This window comes from Pelodiscus sinensis, chromosome 18 (genome assembly GCF_049634645.1).
Source record: "Pelodiscus sinensis isolate JC-2024 chromosome 18, ASM4963464v1, whole genome shotgun sequence".
In the NCBI taxonomy this organism is placed as follows: Eukaryota; Metazoa; Chordata; order Testudines; family Trionychidae; genus Pelodiscus; species Pelodiscus sinensis.
This window is the reverse complement of record NC_134728.1, coordinates 1,578,401-1,595,017: the sequence shown is the minus strand read 5'-3', so window position 1 is coordinate 1,595,017 and position 16,617 is coordinate 1,578,401. Positions and strand designations below refer to the sequence as shown.

Sequence of the window (16,617 nt, the reverse complement as noted above, 5' to 3'; positions counted from 1 at the left end):
GCGGCGCCCAGCAAGATGCAAATGAAGCCCGGGATATTTAAATCCCGGGCTTCGTTTGCAACTTCGATTGCCTACATTAGCCACCCTAGTTCGAACTAGGGTGGCAGTGTAGACATACCCCCAGTGGTTTAAAGTGTCAGCAGGACACTCTTAATCTGAAATTCACGTCCACACACAGATTGGCACCAAACAACAAAAGGTGTGATTTAAGTCCTATCTCGTTATTTTGATGCACAGCTCTAACTTAGGTATTTTTAACAGTTGGTATGCAGAGCACTAACTTTGCTATGTTACGTTACTGAGTATTTCTCTTTGATTCACAGGTCGAAAGTTTGACTTGAGAGTTTATGTTCTAGTGATGTCTGTAAGTGCCAACATCCGTTGTATTTTTAGTAGTGACTGGGTTGGATTTTCTTGCTATTCACCGTCAGTTTCTCTCTCCCTTTTCTCTCAGTACATTCCCCTGAAGGCCTGGCTATACCGGGATGGCTTTGCTCGCTTTTCCAACACACGCTTCACGCTGAGTAGCATAGATGATCATTGTATCCTGCCTGTCCTTGTGTGTTACAGGGCAGCTGCAAAGGAATGGAATGTATCATTTTAGTATTTCGGGGGAAGGAGATGGAGGGGAAAAGAAGGGATCTAGAAGAACAAGAACCCTTATCTCTTGACTCCTGGATACTTACAGAATTCTCACCCTCTGCTCTAGTTTCTCACTGGCTGTTCTGCTGTTGCCTTGTTTTGCTCGCATCATCTGTCATTGGAATTCTGATATCAGTGAATCTCCAGAAACATCAGCCAGCTAGGACCAAACCTGAGTGATCAGTCCAGGTGCACTTATTGCTGCCTGCTTTTTTCATGGATTCTTGGTGTTTAAAGCCAGAAGAGTCATCTAGTCTGGCCTCCCACCGTCCATTAAGTTTCAGCCAGTTACCTCAGCCCAATAACTTGTGTTTAACAAAAACATAATTTGAATATGGCTACAGTTAAGCATATTCTTTGAGAGGCGCATCCAGTCTTGACACCGGGAGAGAGAATCCACCACTTTCCTTACTCAAATATTTAGCAACCCGCTTATTCTTGTTCAGTCTGATTAAAAGGGGGGTTGTTTTACTGAGGCAGAGCAGGTCTCCATGCCAGGCTCTTGGGCACCAGTGCTCTGCACAAAGGTTAGGCTGTATTCCCAGAAGAAGAGCCAATGAGGGCTAATACTTGTTATGGGATTTGCTACTAGTTTCTCCAGATTTCTATTTTTCGCTGTATTTATTTTTCCTGAATTTTTCACCAAGATGTCTCCCTGCAGTGTGGGTATAAGCACCCCCATTACGGAAGGGAGGAGAGATTCATTGGCAAAAGGGGCAGAGGTTGGTTTGGGACCCAAATTGAATTTCTGTTGGTTTAAATGTCATTTTTTGTCTCCATGATCCTTAACTCCTCCTCCTGTCAGATGTGCATCTCACCAATGTAGCAGTGCAGAAGACTGCACCTGACTACGATCCAGAGAAGGTAAGTGAAAACTTCCTGACTACTGCAGTTGGCCCAGCCTGAGTCCAAGAGCACATACTATGCTGGGTAGTTCAGGGAATGCAGGCACGTACCTGCTCTGGCCTCATCGTTCCAGCGTCTGTCCAGTGTACATGGCAGCTTGGGAGTCTTTGAGGATGTACTCTATGGATGCTCTGCTTAGCTGTCCTCGGCTAGCCCATGAATCTGTCCATTGATGGCTGAGTCAGGAGATCCAGTGAGCCAGAGCTCTGCTCTCATTGTTCCATTACAACTGTGCTCTACTTAGTGGCATTGACTGTTCTGACTCCAAAGCAATTCATTCTGGGGTAATGCTTCTCAGAGACTCAGCCTAGTGGTCCCGAGCATTCACTGCTATACCCACAGCTGTAAAATGAGCTTAGCATCTTCAGAGGTCATCTCAGATTGCTACCCTCCCCCCTTTTCTGGGGGGCCTGCAGTTGGAACAAAGAGAAAAGCTTAAACAAAGGAGATCAGCATTAGACAGTCTTTGTGAATCTGAGAGTTTAAAAGTTCATAGAAACAAAGGTTTGCATTGAACTTTCCATTTTATATGTTTTTCATCCTCTAAATCTCTAGTCCTGTGGTGTCCAACACGCTAGCCACATGTGGCTGTTTGGCCACTTGAGTGTGGCTAGTTCGCTATAGCAGTAACTACCCTATCATGGCTACTGCTTCAGAACTGGTAGGAAACCATGGCTCTAGCCTAATATTTCAAGGTCCCTTGGAAAGGGAAATCTTAGATGTGCATCTTGAGAAACTCTGATGGAAAGAGAAGGTGGGATGGTGATCACTGTTAGAATCTCACTCCTGGTCTTGGGGGAAAGTTTTGGTTTTACTCCACTTTCCAAGCAGAGACTGCAGTTTCTCTCTAGACTATGGTTCAATTATTCCTTTCCAAGATGCACCAAGAGGAGTAATATCTGATTCTGGGTGTTTGACTTCTTATGCAGAATTATCTCTTGACTGCAGAGAACACTGAATGATTGTTTCATGTAGGGGTGGTCACCTACGTAGGAAGAGCTTGTCACAGTTATCTTTGTACGCATTAGGGCTGCAAGTGGACGCTTCAGCGGTTCCGACAGTACCTGACTGCCAAGCACGGGGCAGAAGGGGTGGAGATTCTCTTTGCAGAGATGGACAACATTTTCATCAAGAGCCTACAGAGTGTTCAGAAAGTGATCATCAGCGACAAACACTGTTTTGAACTGTATGGATACGACATCCTCATAGACCAGGATCTGAAGCCGTAAGGATGTTAGTGCGCAGACAGGTGGCATGCGGTGCATGGAAGGCTGCCGAAACAGCTGAGCAATGGCCAAGGAAGGGAGGCTCATGGGAAACCCCTGCCAACTCCAATAACACGTAGTACAGTAACACTCCCAGGAACATTGAGATTCAGCCAAGTGCCACTATTGAACTGATAGGACTAGACATTAAGTACACTTGCCATAACCTCAAAAGTAATCGTGTGAAGTGTTGGTGAATAGGCAGCCCTTGTTACAGAGTTTTAGACCTCAGGGGGGTATTTCTGTTAAAGACTATGGGAGGAAACAGACTCCCCAGAAATCTTAGAGACTGTAACAAATCAAATTTGGTTCAACTTTGATTTTTATAAAAACCAACTTTCACAGTGGTCTTACTAGAAACAATTCAATTGTTTTTTAAATATGCATCAATTAAAATGCGCTTTTAAATATATAAGCTGCCTTCTGCAATGTTTGCAACCCAAATATTTCAGTACTGCAAACCTGAAATTAGAGCACACTTTCACTGCAAAAGTAAGCAAAGAGCAGCAAAGGCAACAAGATTAGATTTGTACGGTTTTTGGTTTTAATTACAAATTAATTAAAACTGCTCTTTGTAACACTGATAAGGAAATGTGTATAACACGTGGTTCAAACTGACAGTGCCCCTCTGAGCATCCTTATGTTTCTTCTTCCTCCCTCTAATGACGTGTGGGTAGCCAGTGTTCCAGTTACAACCCTCTATGGCTTGTCAGCATCAGTCTGATGCCTGTGCGGTGCCACTGGGGACAGCTTCATTTCAAGTGAGCTAATAAACGCTGCTCAGCTGTGGTCTTGGGTAACCCAATTTTGTACAGGCTAGTGTGCTGCAGTCATGACTTCAAACCAAGCTACTGCTTCCGTAGTGACACTCTGCTCCGAAAGAGCTTGTGTAACTTCCAGTGCTCAAGAAGCAAGTCAAGGTGAGGTGAACTGGAAGGAATCACTGATGTAACTATAATACCAGGGTTTGCTGCTGTCAACTGAGCAACTTAGTGGGAACTTCCAGAGCCACATAATCAGACTGCCTTTTTTTTTTTTTTTTTAAGGAAACTACTTCCAAAATCCCTCCACATTTCCACACTGCGGAAAGGGTTAAAATTAACCTGATTGAAGAGGATGGCAGGGGAGAGTGTTTCATCTAGCCTGTAGTTTTATTGGTATACTTTTTAGATGCTGGAGGGGCTCTCTCTTTATTACAGTCGAGCTGAATGATGTTTGCGATTAGATTGCCTATCACTTCACGCCCTCTCTCCAGCAGTGCAATGAGGTTTCTATAGATAGGCATTTCTGTTAGGTGGACTGATGATTTAGCTGTCCGCTTCCCTTTAATTCACTGTTCTTCTCTCTCCAGCTGGCTTCTTGAGGTTAATGCTTCCCCCTCCCTCACGGCCAGCAGTCAGGAGGACTATGAGCTCAAGTGTCGCCTGCTCAAGGACACCTTGCATATTGTGGACATGGAGGGCAGGTGGGTGAGGCAAACAAGTTTACTGCTCCCCATGTCTCTCACCAAAGTGTGTGAGATGTGTCCCAGCAAGTCCTTTGGCTTCTGTGGGCGAAAAGATCGTTGTCGGGGCTGTAGGTTTGACATGGTGGCATTTGCCTCCACCACCACTTGGTGCCTGTCACTGCCCTGTGATCCATTGGTGAGTCAGGATCCACTGCTTGGAAAACAGGTTCACACACATTTGTTTTACACGTCAGGAAATTGAGCCACCAAGAGCGCTCTCCCAGCGGCCCTTCCTCAGGGCCACAGAGGAAGGTGATGTCAAAGCTGGGTCTTGAACTGGAATTTCTGGTTCCCAGTCTGTTGCTCTGACCTCACTTCTCACCTCTCGCACCTTACGTATCCAGTCTCCTGTCCCAGGAAGCTTACACCTTGCATCACTTTATGATGGACTGTACAGTGTGGCTAACCCAAGATGTTCATAGTAAATATCAGCCCATTGCAGCTCTCATTTGGTTTTCTTCCTGATGATCTGCACCGATTTCCAGGCAGTGTGCAAACAGTGAATCTGAGAGCCGTTACTCCTGCACATTAACCCCTTGCATGTGATCTTGCAGGCTGACCGGGAAGGAAAAGCGTGTTGGGGGCTTTGACCTGATGTGGAACGACGGCCCTGTCAGTAGAGCAGATGGGAATGTGGATACACCAGTCAATGGAAGCTTCGTGGCAAACACACATTTAGGTACCTCACTCCTACGCAGCTGGCAGGCACCCCGCTCGAGGTCCTTCACGGTTTGGACATCACCAAAAGTGCAAAACATTCTTTTCCCGCAAGAGTAAAGGGACTGGGGGTGAATTATCACACAGGTTAGTGCTAGCTGGGCGTAGTAACCATGTGAGGTTCCGTGGGAAGGTGTGAACATTTCTCCATTGGGGGCGTAAGTGATCAAAGTTAGCACTCCTATAAAGCTGATGTGGGGGCAGCAGTTAAGATTTTTGGAATTCCTTACCTCCTGAGCACCCACAAGTATTCTTCACCTGCCAGTTCCTTTAAAAACTATTCCTAAAGGTCCATACCACAATCGTGACAGCTGTTTATTGTGCACATTTCTACGGTGGGTTGCATGTTTGTTTGGTAGCAAATCATGAGACTCTTAACCTCCCCAGTTCAGTCTGGCAGAAAGTGGCTAGTGCAGGGTTTCACATGGCATACATTGCTCCCATTTTTTTCTCTGGCTGCAGCTTCATGCTGATTGGAGCGCAGCTTTGTCTGAAGGTAGGCGGTTATCTCTGCTCTTCACCCTTTGGAGGGACTAAGTCATCCGTCCCTCCGTTGATGCTTTCGTTTCAGGCTACAACAATGACAGGAAAAAACAGCTGAAGCAGCTCTTCAAACCTCTCCCTACGCAGCAGAAAGTTTAATGCTGATCCAGAGCACCAGGCAAGAGAAGTTGCAGAGGATCGAGCTCTTTCACTCCCTCTTCCTCATATTGTACAGCAGCAGTTCTCATTTGTCTTGGACAGTTTTGCTACCTCAGCATAGGATGACCGGCTATTTCTTGGCTCTTGTGTGGGAATCTTAAACAACAAGTGAACTCTGTTCTGAAGCCAGAGCAACACTAGGAGCGGGTTGGCTTTTAACTCTGACGTGATGCAGGCAGGTGTTTTGATTGTGTCCCGGTGTGGTTGACCAGTTCTTCAGTAAAGAATGAATTTGTTTTGTTCCACTGTGCAGGCTGTAGCAAGGCTGTCAGCGGGGGGGTCCTAGCATGAAGGGAACATTATCTTGTGTCTACTGCATATGGCTCTAGATCAGCTGTACACACCATGTTGCAGCCAAAAAGCACTCCTAGCCATCACTTCGCCTCTGCATGCTGAATAAAATAGATAATGCCTTTGTGCTGTAAGAAATCCAGACGTGCAGCTTCACTGGTCCTCCATTTGAGGTTATTGACATGACTAGATTTCCTTTAAAGTGTAAACTATAACAGAGGCTATACAGACTGCTCAGTAAAATGGAAGCTTTTAAGAGAGGTGGGCATTTGAGCCTCCTGCTGCTATGATTACAGAAACCTGTCAGATCATAAAACCTGTTGCCATGATACTGTAGCAGTAACCATACCGTTATGTTTTATGAAGGCACTGAGAGTGGCTCCACTCTTCTGGTTGTGTTAAAAGGGCTCTTGTAACGAAGAGATTTAGTACCTCTGAGATAAGGAAAGTCCCTTGGCTGCCTTTGCTACAGCAGAGATGTCATTTTCTGGAAAGCTACAGGAGGGGCTATTCACTAATGGGAATTATTTTTAACTTCTGCAGCTGGAATGTAAGCTTACAGTGCACAGCTTTGCTTTCGGCCTTTGGAAGCTTAGGTGGACGTCACTCTGAACAATCTTCGACATTAGCTAGCTAAATACAGCCCCCTTCAAAACCAAAGCAGTCAAGCAAAGCTGATAGATTTATCAAACCAGCCCTGGCTTTAAGGAGAGTGGAACAGGCCTATTCTGGTGCAAACCCACTCCTCCTGAGCTCCACTTATATGTGCAAAACTGAACAAGGCAGTGGATGGTGGGGTGGAAGACCGGCTCAGGAGCAAATCATTACAGTTGTTCTGTTTAAACACCTGGTGCTCACCAGCTGTTCATCCAATCCAGCAAGAGGGGGAGTGCTAGACAAAGATAAAGGGTCAGCTACAGTTCTCTGCTGTGTCTACAGCATTTATCAAAGCAGATGCAGTTCTTTCATTGGCTTGCTAGCTATTCCTACTGCACTAAAATTCCCCACCCACAATCAATTTCCTGCAGTGCAAACACTTAAAATGAAAAAGAATGAAAATGATTCTGCTAGGCCCCTTATTCTCTTTGCTGTTTTCCGAGGAGCTCAACCTTGAGTTTGTCAAAATTAAATAGTAATAAGATATAATGCACCTATTACTGCACTATCCTCTATTGAAGCGATGAAATATGAAGGAGAGCTGCTCATGGTGGACTTGCCTTAACTCTTTTCCTGTGGTTTTTGCATTAACAATTAACTATACTTTATCTAGAAACCTTCACGTCTAGAGGGAGAACAGCAGGTTTTTCTTGCCACTGTATGTTCCTCTTCCCCAAGCCTGTGCACAACCGTAAGCAGTCACATTTGCCGTTTCATTAGAGGAGCTAGGAACAGAGGAATGAGCAGACATGGGATTTAGCTAGTCACTATACTGTTGCCAGCAGAGGCTGCTTCCAACAGCTTCTCAGAAAGGTTCAAGAAAACCTCCTTTAGGTAGTTATTGAATAATCTACCCCCCCAAGCAGTTTCCTCTGAATTCCCCAGCATGCCCACACTCCTCTTTCTCCACTCCAAATCGTTAACGTTTGTCTGAAACCCTGAAGCCTCAGGGTGTATTTTAAAAACACTATTATAGCTCTGCCAAGTCTTATTTGCCAGTGTGCAATCCTGTTTTGAATCTTGCTGTTAGCCTCCCTGTAGCTAACTGTGTAAAGAAAGTATTTCCTCCATTTTATCAGTTCTGAATTAATCACCTAGCAATTGCTTGTTCTTGTGTCGAGGCAGGATGAGACACCTCATCTCTCTTCTCTAAAAGATTCGCTGGTTTGCATACTCGTGTCCTTTCCCTAATGTAAACCATCCCACTTCTTCCAGATCTTCTTTCAAGTTTAATCACAAGATCCTAGCTCATAGGCATGCCCCTTCAGATTAACAGGCACTCTTGTATCTCTTGAACATGTATGAAAATTCCTGAATTTTTTTAAGTGCACAGTTTAATTCACAAGCAAGCTTTACAACGCAAAGTGTCTATTTATTCTTTGAAGATGCTGTGGATTCTTTCCCCTTTCCTGCCAAAAGAACACACTAGCTGGGAGATAAATTACAGGGGCTCATATATATATATATATATATATATAAAAGAAGATGCAGTTAAGAATGCCCTGTTCTTCTGATTCTAATAATCCCAATGCCACCCCAGTGATGGCAGGCAGTCAAATAATGAAAAGGGATGGTGTTCTAACACTTGTCTCTGCAGCGTCCAATCCACAACTAACACTGAACCCTGATGACTGAGTGACAGTCGGAAGTAAAGCTGAAGTCCCCAGGATGAAGGTCTAATTTCGTCCTTCCAGTATCTGGTGGATTGCTTTCATTTCCTCGGGGGTCATGGGGTTCAAGTTAAACCCCCTCAGCTCAGGCTTACCTGAGGAAAACAAGCAGAAAACACAGATATGGTTAAAAAGCATGCGTACACTGGTCCCTGCTGAAAGAGTTTAAACTGCCAGTAGAAGTAGTCTGGAAAAACACTGCTGTATCAGCCTGTCTCCATGGCCATCACTGACTCAACTGCTGTCTATTGGAAACAACTGATAACGTGGTAGTGCTGGGCAGAGGGGTCTGCGACAGGACTCATGCCCAGGAAACTGGGCAAACATGGGGCTTTTGCTGTCAACAGAAGAGAGAGGGTTGTTAAAAAGCAGGTAACTGGATAACTGTACTGGCTCCCGCCCTGCTCCCAGGGAACTAGGTGCCGCCTCATGCTGCAGGCTCTGATATACAGCCAGCAGTGCGGGGTGACAGCTGGCTCCCTGAAAGTGGGCCCAGAGTCTGTGTGTCACCGTTCACACTGACCAATAAGCCCAGACTTATTTGGTAACCGTGTAAACACTTAACCTGTTACATCCCTAGAAGAGAGGAGAGTTATTCTCGGACTCTGTTTCAAGGATTTTTTAATATCTTCCCTCCACCCCTCCTCTGATTTGTGCCTCCCACCAAATGTTCCCTGAACCTTTCACAAATACCTTGAGCTTCATAGAGACGGTTGACTTTTACTCTCAGCTCTTTCCGAAGTTGGTTTATTTCCTCATCCAACTGCTCCTGATCTGAGAAGACAGGGATGATGGTGATAATGAAGCATCCAGGAGTACAGTGAGTTAAGGAAACACAAACAGCAAGCTCTCGACTGCTCCTTATGTTGTATTCAGATTTTAACCACAAGTGCAGGGGAACTCTTCCCTACTGCCTATTCTTCAGATTCTCGTGCTCGTTGAAGTGGCTGCATTTTTTTGGTCATATAGAAATACAGCAATGTTCCCTCTAATGTTTTCCATCAATGGATGGAATAAGTTTTATGTGCACCAAGGCATGTGTGGATGTGCACCACAAGTAGAAACATGCTGCAGGCCGTGGGCTCTCTGCTAATCAACTAGGTGGCATTTTAATGTCTCCTGGGTGGCTGCCCAAGCGCTCAGTTTATAGGAAACACTGGGAACTTATACAGTTCTCTTTCCATAGCCTATGTTCCTGCCAGATAGTCCCGTCCAGCTGAGTACAATGAACTGAATGGTAAAAGGTACAAAGTTTGTGGAGCCCATGCAACCTATCAGAAAAGATATGCCACGTCAGTGCTTCTAGCCAAATAGGCAGTTTTTAAAATGGAACCATAAGCTGTCTGGAGCAAGCACTGTCTTTTATTGGGGGGAGAGGGATGTAAGTAACTAACCATCAGGGCCTGTGGGCACTACCACAATACAGGTAACACTTGTAAACCTGCCCACTTTCACAGATTTTAAGGACGGAAGGGCTGACCTGCATAGCACCAGCCAGAAAATGTCACCCGCTTACCCTTGTATTGAGTGCAGCTTTAAAATGTGCCTCCTTTCAATTTCATTGAATGTCCTTTGCCCTTTGCATTAGAGGCAAGTTGAATACACCTTCGCCTGCCCCCCCCTTTTGTTTAATACCTTTATCACATCCCCTCATAGCAGAGATTTTTTTGTCACTCATCTCCAAAGCCCCTCGAATTCTGTTGTGCCTCCTTTGATATGGGGGCCCAATGCTGCATATAGTATTAAAAAGACAGTGCCCTATTGATTTATAGACTGGTACAGCCGGTCCCTGAGTTACGACCGTTCGCATTTACGACCAAAGCTCCCATGGAGCGGTCATAAAGGCGGTCCCCGAGTTACGACCGTTCGCATTTACGACCAAAGCTCCCATGGAGCGGTCGTAAAGGCGGTCCCCGAGTTACGAACAGCGCAGTCACTATGTAACTCAATGGGGTCCGAGTTGCGAACAGATCGAGTTACGGCCAAGTGTTTGGTCCGTAACTTGTTCGTAACTCGGGGAGAGGCTGTATTCAGATATTTTCCATAGCATTCCCCAGCCTATTGTACCCTAACACAGTTTGCTTTAATGCACATCTCAGTGAAATGTATGAGGGGTTCAAATTATTCCCTCTAATATCTATTTGTCCCCACTGAATTCCATCTGCCACTTTGTTGTTCATTTACCTACCTTGCCTGGGCCCCTCCGAAATTCCTCCTCAGCTCTGCGCCCTTAATTCTTTGACCTAATTTGTCCCTGTACAGTTTATACTTAAGTGTTAAAATATGCACATAGTGTAGCTTTATGCATTTAGTCTCCTAGTTTCTTGGGAAAGAGTAAAGTCTCAGTTATGTGCACAATATGGACAGAGACCATCTTATTTCCCAGCTGAGTTCAGTGCCTCTTCCTCTGATCTGCCTCAAGAATGCTGTGCCACGCTTTGAAAAGGAAACACAGGGTACATGGTTCACAATGCAGGTTGGCACATGGGATAAAACAATAACCTGCGTGTTAGGAAACTTGAGTTCTACTCCTTATTCTGCCACTGCTCTGTGTGTGGCAAGCTACTCCTCTGTGCTTCAATCTCCCTATCTGTAAAATATAAATACTCGTAATTAAGCCTTCTCTGTAAAGCACTTTGAGGCCTAGGGATGAGAAGTGCTAGGTAGGAGCCAAGCTTCTACATGGCAGCAAGAATAAAAGCCCCGCGTGCAAAAGCTCTAAGTCGGTAAAGAGAGTAACTCAGCAACTAAATTAGCACAAGTACCACACATCTGACAACTCCTGTGTCTGTGTCCACGGTATGCAAAAAAAACCCCTTGTTCAATACTGGCTGACGCTTGAGTTTTCAAACAGACTTTAGAAATCTGACATCTGTCTTACCTTTCTGAATCATTTCTTTAGTCTTTGATTTTGGAAGCTGAATAAACATGTTTCCAAAGCAAACCATTGCTGTTTCTGAAAAGAGAAAGCAAGCCTATGTAGATATTTTCACAATGCGCTTCTCTGCTTCCTACTGGGTACAAAATAAATGTAAAATCTAACCAGCAGGCTAGCCTTTGTAAATCCCCCTATAGTCTACTCTACAGAATCGTTTAGGTGTGTTTCTAAGAGAAATTAAGCAAGATGCAGTCTCGTGGATTTCAATATTTTGTACTGGCATCTGTATCCACAAAAACGAGGTACAGATACCTGCATCCATAGCCGCAGATATAAAGTGGATATCCACAAATGTGCAGGGTTCTAGATGCAAAATTTGTATCCGCATCCACAAAAATGAGATATGGATATAAAGCAGAAATCACGGAACCTATGCAAGAGTGAGTTAAGTCACCACAAACAATTCTACCCTTTCAGAGCAGAAAGACACACACTTGGTTTCCCAAAACCCTTATTTAGTTTCTGAAACTATTCAATATTTACTACAGAGATCAAGTAAATTTTTAAATGCAGCTCTGTTTTAAGAAGTGACTTTAAAGATGGCATCCCTCTATTTTTGTCTGTAACTTTCTAATTCAATCTCCTCAATTTTTAAATTATAAACGTTTCTTCCAACGACCAGCTCTTCAAAACTAACTTGGGATGTCTGTGCCCAAGTTGGGTTCTTTCACCATCCCAGTGAAGAGTCTGCCATTGGGTCTTAGTTAATAAATCTGTTGCTAAAAACGCAGAGCAGAATATCATGTTCTCATATACAGAGTGGCTGCGTCTAGACTGGCATGATTTCTGTTAAAAGCATTTTCGGAAAAGAGCGTCTAGATTGGCACGGATGCTTTTCTGCCAAAGCACTTTTTGCGGAAAAGTGTCCGTGGCCAATCTAGACGCGCTTTTCTGCAAAAAAGCCCCAATCGCCATTTTTGTGATCGGGGCTTTTTTGCGGAAAACGAATCTGAGCTGTCTACACTGGCCCTTTTGCGCAAAAGTTTTGTGCAAAAGGGACTTTTCCCCGAACGGGAGCAGCACAGTATTTCTGCAAGAAGCCCTGATTTCAGACAGCAGGAAGTCAGTGCTTTTGCGGAAATTCAAGCGGCCAGTGTAGACAGCTGGCAAGTTTTTCCGGGAAAGTGGCTGATTTTCCGGGAAAACTGGCCAGTCTGGACGCAGCCCGATTCCAAGGGCCAGTGAGGGGTTGCAATGACACCCGCCCACACTGTAGGCAAGCAGTGGAGCTGTAGCTGCCTGGCCTGGCTGCAACACAAGGCGGGCCCGTGCAGACTGGCAGGGCGGCTCGGCCAATGGGGGAGCCGGACGCTGCAGGCGGCCCGGGCGGACACTCGCGTGCAGCCCGCGGGCCGCTCTGCAGCGGGAGGGGGGGGCCGCCCGGCGCATGCGCGCTGGCTCCCTCACCGGCGGGCTCCGGGTCCGTCCGCAGCGCCCTGAGCGCCTCCCGGTTCTGGTTCCGCTTCGCGTCCAGCTCCGCGATCTGCCGGAGAGAGGGGGGGTCAGAGCCCGGGGGGGGGGAACGGGCGGGGGGGGGTCGCGGGGGTCCCCCCCCCGCTCCCGGTACCTGCCGCCGCCCGGCCAGCGCCTCCTCCGCCAGCGCCTCCAGCTCGGCCAGGTAGCGCAGCACGAGCTCGGGCTCCCGCGCCATGGCCCGGCCTGTGCAACGCCGGCCCGCCCGCCCGGCAACCGCCGCCGCGCGCCCCGTTCCGCCCCGCCCCGCGCCCGGCCCCTCCCCGCGCCCCCCCCGCCTCCGCCCCGAGCCCCCCCCGCTCTGGTGTTGGGCCCCCCCGCCTCCTCCCCGCGCCCCCCCCCCGCTCTGGTGTTGGGTCCCCCCCGCCTCCTCCCCGCGCCCCCCCCGCCTCCTCCCCGAGCCCCCCCCCTCTGGTGTTGGGTCCCCCCCGCCTCCTCCCCGAGCCCCCCCCCCGCCTCCTCCCCGAGCCCCCCCCCCCGCTCTGGTGTTGGGTCCCCCCCGCCTCCTCCCCGAGCCCCCCCCGCTCCGGTGTTGGGCCCCCCCGCCTCCTCTCCGAGCCCCCCCCCGCTCTGGTGTTGGGTCCCCCCCGCCTCCTCCCCGAGCCCCCCCCCCGCCTCCTCCCCGAGCCCCCCCCCCGCTCTGGTGTTGGGTCCCCCCCGCCTCCTCCCCGAGCCCCCCCCGCTCCGGTGTTGGGCCCCCCCGCCTCCTCTCCGAGCCCCCCCCCGCTCTGGTGTTGGGCCCCCCTCGCCTCCTCCCCGAGCCCTCCCCCGCTCTGGTGTTGGGCCCCCCCGCCTCCTCCCCGAGCCCCCCCGCCTCCTCCCTGAGCCCCCCCCCCGCTCTGGTGTTGGGCCCCCCCGCCTCCTCCCCGAGCCCCCCCCCGCTCTGGTGTTGGGTCCCCCCCGCCTCCTCCCCGAGCCCCCCCCCGCTCTGGTGTTGGGTCCCCCCCGCCTCCTCCCCGAGCCCCCCCCCCGCTCTGGTGTTGGGTCCCCCCCGCCTCCTCCCCGAGTCCCCCCCCCCCCCGCTCTGGTGTTGGGTCCCCCCCCGCCTCCTCCTCGAGTCCCCCCCCTGCTCTGGTGTTGGGTCCCCCCCGCCTCCTCCCCGAGTCCCCCCCCTCTGGTGTTGGGTCCCCCCCGCCTCCTCCCCGAGTCCCCCCCTGCTCTGGTGTTGGGTCCCCCCCGCCTCCTCCCCGAGGCCCCCCCTCTGGTGTTGGGCCCCCCCGCCTCCTCCCCGAGCCCCCCCCGCTCTGGTGTTGGGTCCCCCCCGCCTCCTCCCCGAGCCCCCCCCTCTCGTGTTGGGTCCCCCCCGCCTCCTCCCTGAGTCCCCCCCCCCGCTCTGGTGTTGGGTCCCCCCCCGCTCTGGTGTTGGGTCCCCCCCGCCTCCTCCCCGAGCCCCCCCCTCTCGAGTTGGGTCCCCCCCCGCCTCCTCCCCGAGCCCCCCCCTCTCGTGTTGGGTCCCCCCCGCCTCCTTCCTGAGTCCCCCCCCCGCTCTGGTGTTGGGTCCCCCCCCGCGCTGGTGTTGGGCCCCCCTGCCTCCTCCCCGAGTCCCCCCCCCCCGCTCTGGTGTTGGGTCCCTCCCCGAGTCGTTCCCCCCCCCCCCCCGCTCTGGTGTTGGGTCCCCCCCGCCTCCTCCCCGAGGCCCCCCCCCCGCTCTGGTGTTGGGTCCCTCCCCGAGTCGTTCCCCCCCCCCCCCCCGCTCTGGTGTTGGGTCCCCCCCGCCTCCTCCCCGAGGCCCCCCCCCCGCTCTGGTGTTGGGCCCCCCCGCCTCCTCCCCGAGTCGTCCCGTTCCCCCCCCCGCTCTGGTGTTGGGTCCTCCCCGAGCCCCCCCCCGCTCTGGTGTTGGGTCCCCCCCGCCTCCTCCCTGACTCCTCTCCCCCCCCCGCTCTGTTGTTGAGTCCCCCCCGACTCCTCCCTGAGTCTCCCCCCCGCTCTGTTGTTGGGTGTCCCCCGACTCCTCCCTGAGTCCCCCCCCCGCTCTGTTGTTGGGTGTCCCCCTCCGGACTCCACCTCTAGGGCTAGCCCCCACATTCCTCTCTGGGAGGCCCCATCTGCTGCTGGCCCCTCCCCCCACGCTCCTCCCAGGGGGTTCCCTCCTCCGTGGCTGGGGCTCACCTGGTCAACCCCCCCTCCCCTTGGTCCTCTGTTGCAGAGGACTTCTCCTCCTCCATGCCCCCCCCATTGCGGGGCTCTGTTGCCAAGCCCTCCCCTCCCCATGGGTCTCTCTTGTGGGAAGTGCCCTTGGGGTCTGTCATTCCCTGTCACTCATCGCAAAGCCTGTTGCCAGCCACCTCCTGTCCCAGAAGGACCATTTCACCCTTCTCCACAGTGCATCGGCCTCCGGGCTGGGATGTAGCAATTGTTTAAAAGCCACCAGTAACACTGCATACCAGTTTAGGGCAAGGACTGGCAAAAAATTCTGTTACCTGGACCTTGCAGGGGAGTCCAGGTGGGTAGAACACAGTTACCAACATTGTAATTGACCTGGGGCATTGGGGTTAACAACACAAAACTTAAACGTGGTTGGCCCTGCTGTGAGGGCAGGGGATTGGATTTGATACCCTTTCAGTTCTGGTATTCTGTGATTCTCTGCCATGGGATTGCTAATGATCACCAAGTCAGCATGGGTGACACATGTCCTGCTTCCTAAGTCCAATTCTTGAGACCAGTGACGCACCTGATCTAAACAGACACTTAGGTCTGTCGATTATGGATACTCGTAGAGGTTGCTCAGTTGCATAATTCTTCCTTCGAATTCCGGCTACAGCAGTATCCCAGATAACTTCAGCTTTCAGCTGAGATGTGTGAACTGGCTTTACATTTTGTTCTTCTCACAATAATTGAATGTTTGTGGAGAATGGAGACGTTCCGTGTCCATTTGTAGGGGATGTTTGTGCGTACGTGTGCAAGAAAGAAGGGGGATCTTAGCTGAAGATGAAGTTGTCTTTATATGGCAAACATCATTTGAAATTAACAAACATATTTTAGAGAATTCCCTGCCAGAGAGAAGAGGGCTTAGGCAAATAGCCCCTCCGTTTGAAGTAACTGTGAGGCAGGGCAAAGGTGCTGTTTGTAGTATAAGAGCAAAGCGTGATGTCCAGTCCTTGGTGAAGAATAAGGACAGGACTTGGCAGCATCCCCTTCCATGCCTCTTCTGTTTGATCACTGCCTGGACACCCCTTTGTTGCCAAAACGCTCTGCTGCAGAAATGACAGCTGAATATTTAGCAACTCAGGATGGGGAGATGATTCTGTGGAAGTGAGTCAGCACCATTTTTAATGAAGCAAGCAACTCTGCTGCATGAAATAGTAAATTACATGCATGTAATTAAATGGAGGCTCTCAGAGAAGCATCTGTTTAATGCACAAAAGCAATACAGGCAAAGGATCAGAGCTTCTCCAAGGCTGGTCCCTGCCAAGTCACTGAACCGTTGTCATGACAGTATTGAAGGCTTTTCGTGGCATTAAGAACCACTTCAGCTGCAGAAGTCCTTGGAATAATGCAGCAGCGAGTAACTTTGGCATCCTGTTCTGGATTGCACGAGGGACAAGATTTGGCCAAGGAAATGCACAAGGAAACCTCACAGAATTTGTATCAATGATTGATTTGCATAAAGGTGGGGGGGTTGCTGTGCTTAGAAATCACTTAGAATATTAAGACCCACTCTTGTAGTGCCAAGTGTCTGCAAGGATGGGAAATCAAGTGCGATGAAAAGGCACAATGCAGGCAAACAATGGTACCCATGTGTCTGCAAGCCCTTAGAACATCAAGGAGTGGGTAGGGGAATTAAAGGGGATGAAGCAGTTGGAGAGAAGGTAAATCAGCAACCTTCCTAAAGCAGATGAGAAGGAAATC

At 49.8% G+C, this 16,617-nt stretch overlaps 2 protein-coding genes across 6 annotated transcripts in view; one reads left to right on the top strand and one right to left on the bottom strand.

The window, feature by feature from the left end:
• The window catches only part of TTLL9 (tubulin tyrosine ligase like 9), a 28,100-nt gene extending 19,941 nt beyond the window's left edge, over positions 1 to 8,159 (top strand). For 4 of the 5 annotated variants that reach the window (XM_075900850.1, XM_075900852.1, XM_075900853.1 and 1 more), the window contains 7 exons: positions 324 to 364; positions 455 to 542; positions 1,448 to 1,506; positions 2,577 to 2,773; positions 4,165 to 4,278; positions 4,875 to 5,124; positions 5,609 to 8,159. In XM_075900850.1, the coding sequence (XP_075756965.1) occupies positions 324 to 364; positions 455 to 542; positions 1,448 to 1,506; positions 2,577 to 2,773; positions 4,165 to 4,278; positions 4,875 to 5,097 (722 nt within the window). In that variant the 3' untranslated portion in view covers positions 5,098 to 5,124; positions 5,609 to 8,159. The remainder of the gene's footprint in view (positions 1 to 323; positions 365 to 454; positions 543 to 1,447; positions 1,507 to 2,576; positions 2,774 to 4,164; positions 4,279 to 4,874; positions 5,125 to 5,608) is intronic. The other variant, XM_075900851.1, reaches the window with a different exon arrangement.
• PDRG1 (p53 and DNA damage regulated 1) lies at positions 8,039 to 13,023 on the bottom strand. The gene is made up of 5 exons (XM_075900856.1): positions 12,863 to 13,023; positions 12,703 to 12,778; positions 11,239 to 11,313; positions 9,051 to 9,131; positions 8,039 to 8,452 (listed from the first exon to the last, which is right to left on the bottom strand). Exons 1-5 carry the CDS (start codon positions 12,944 to 12,946, stop codon positions 8,364 to 8,366), a joined length of 405 nt encoding a protein of 134 aa, XP_075756971.1. The 5' UTR covers positions 12,947 to 13,023; the 3' UTR covers positions 8,039 to 8,363.
• Positions 13,024 to 16,617: the final 3,594 nt, after the last annotated feature.

Bases quoted from the DNA above. Each gene is read 5' to 3' on its own strand.
- PDRG1 (XM_075900856.1), bottom strand. From the start codon at position 12,946: ATGGCGCGGGAGCCCGAGCTCGTGCTGCGCTACCTGGCCGAGCTGGAG. The intron at 11,314-12,702 runs GTGAGGGAGCCA...TTCTCTTTTCAG, and splicing joins GACGGACCCGGAGCCCGCCG to AAACAGCAATGGTTTGCTTT. The intron at 8,453-9,050 runs GTATTTGTGAAA...TGTTTTCCTCAG, and splicing joins CCGTCTCTATGAAGCTCAAG to GTAAGCCTGAGCTGAGGGGG.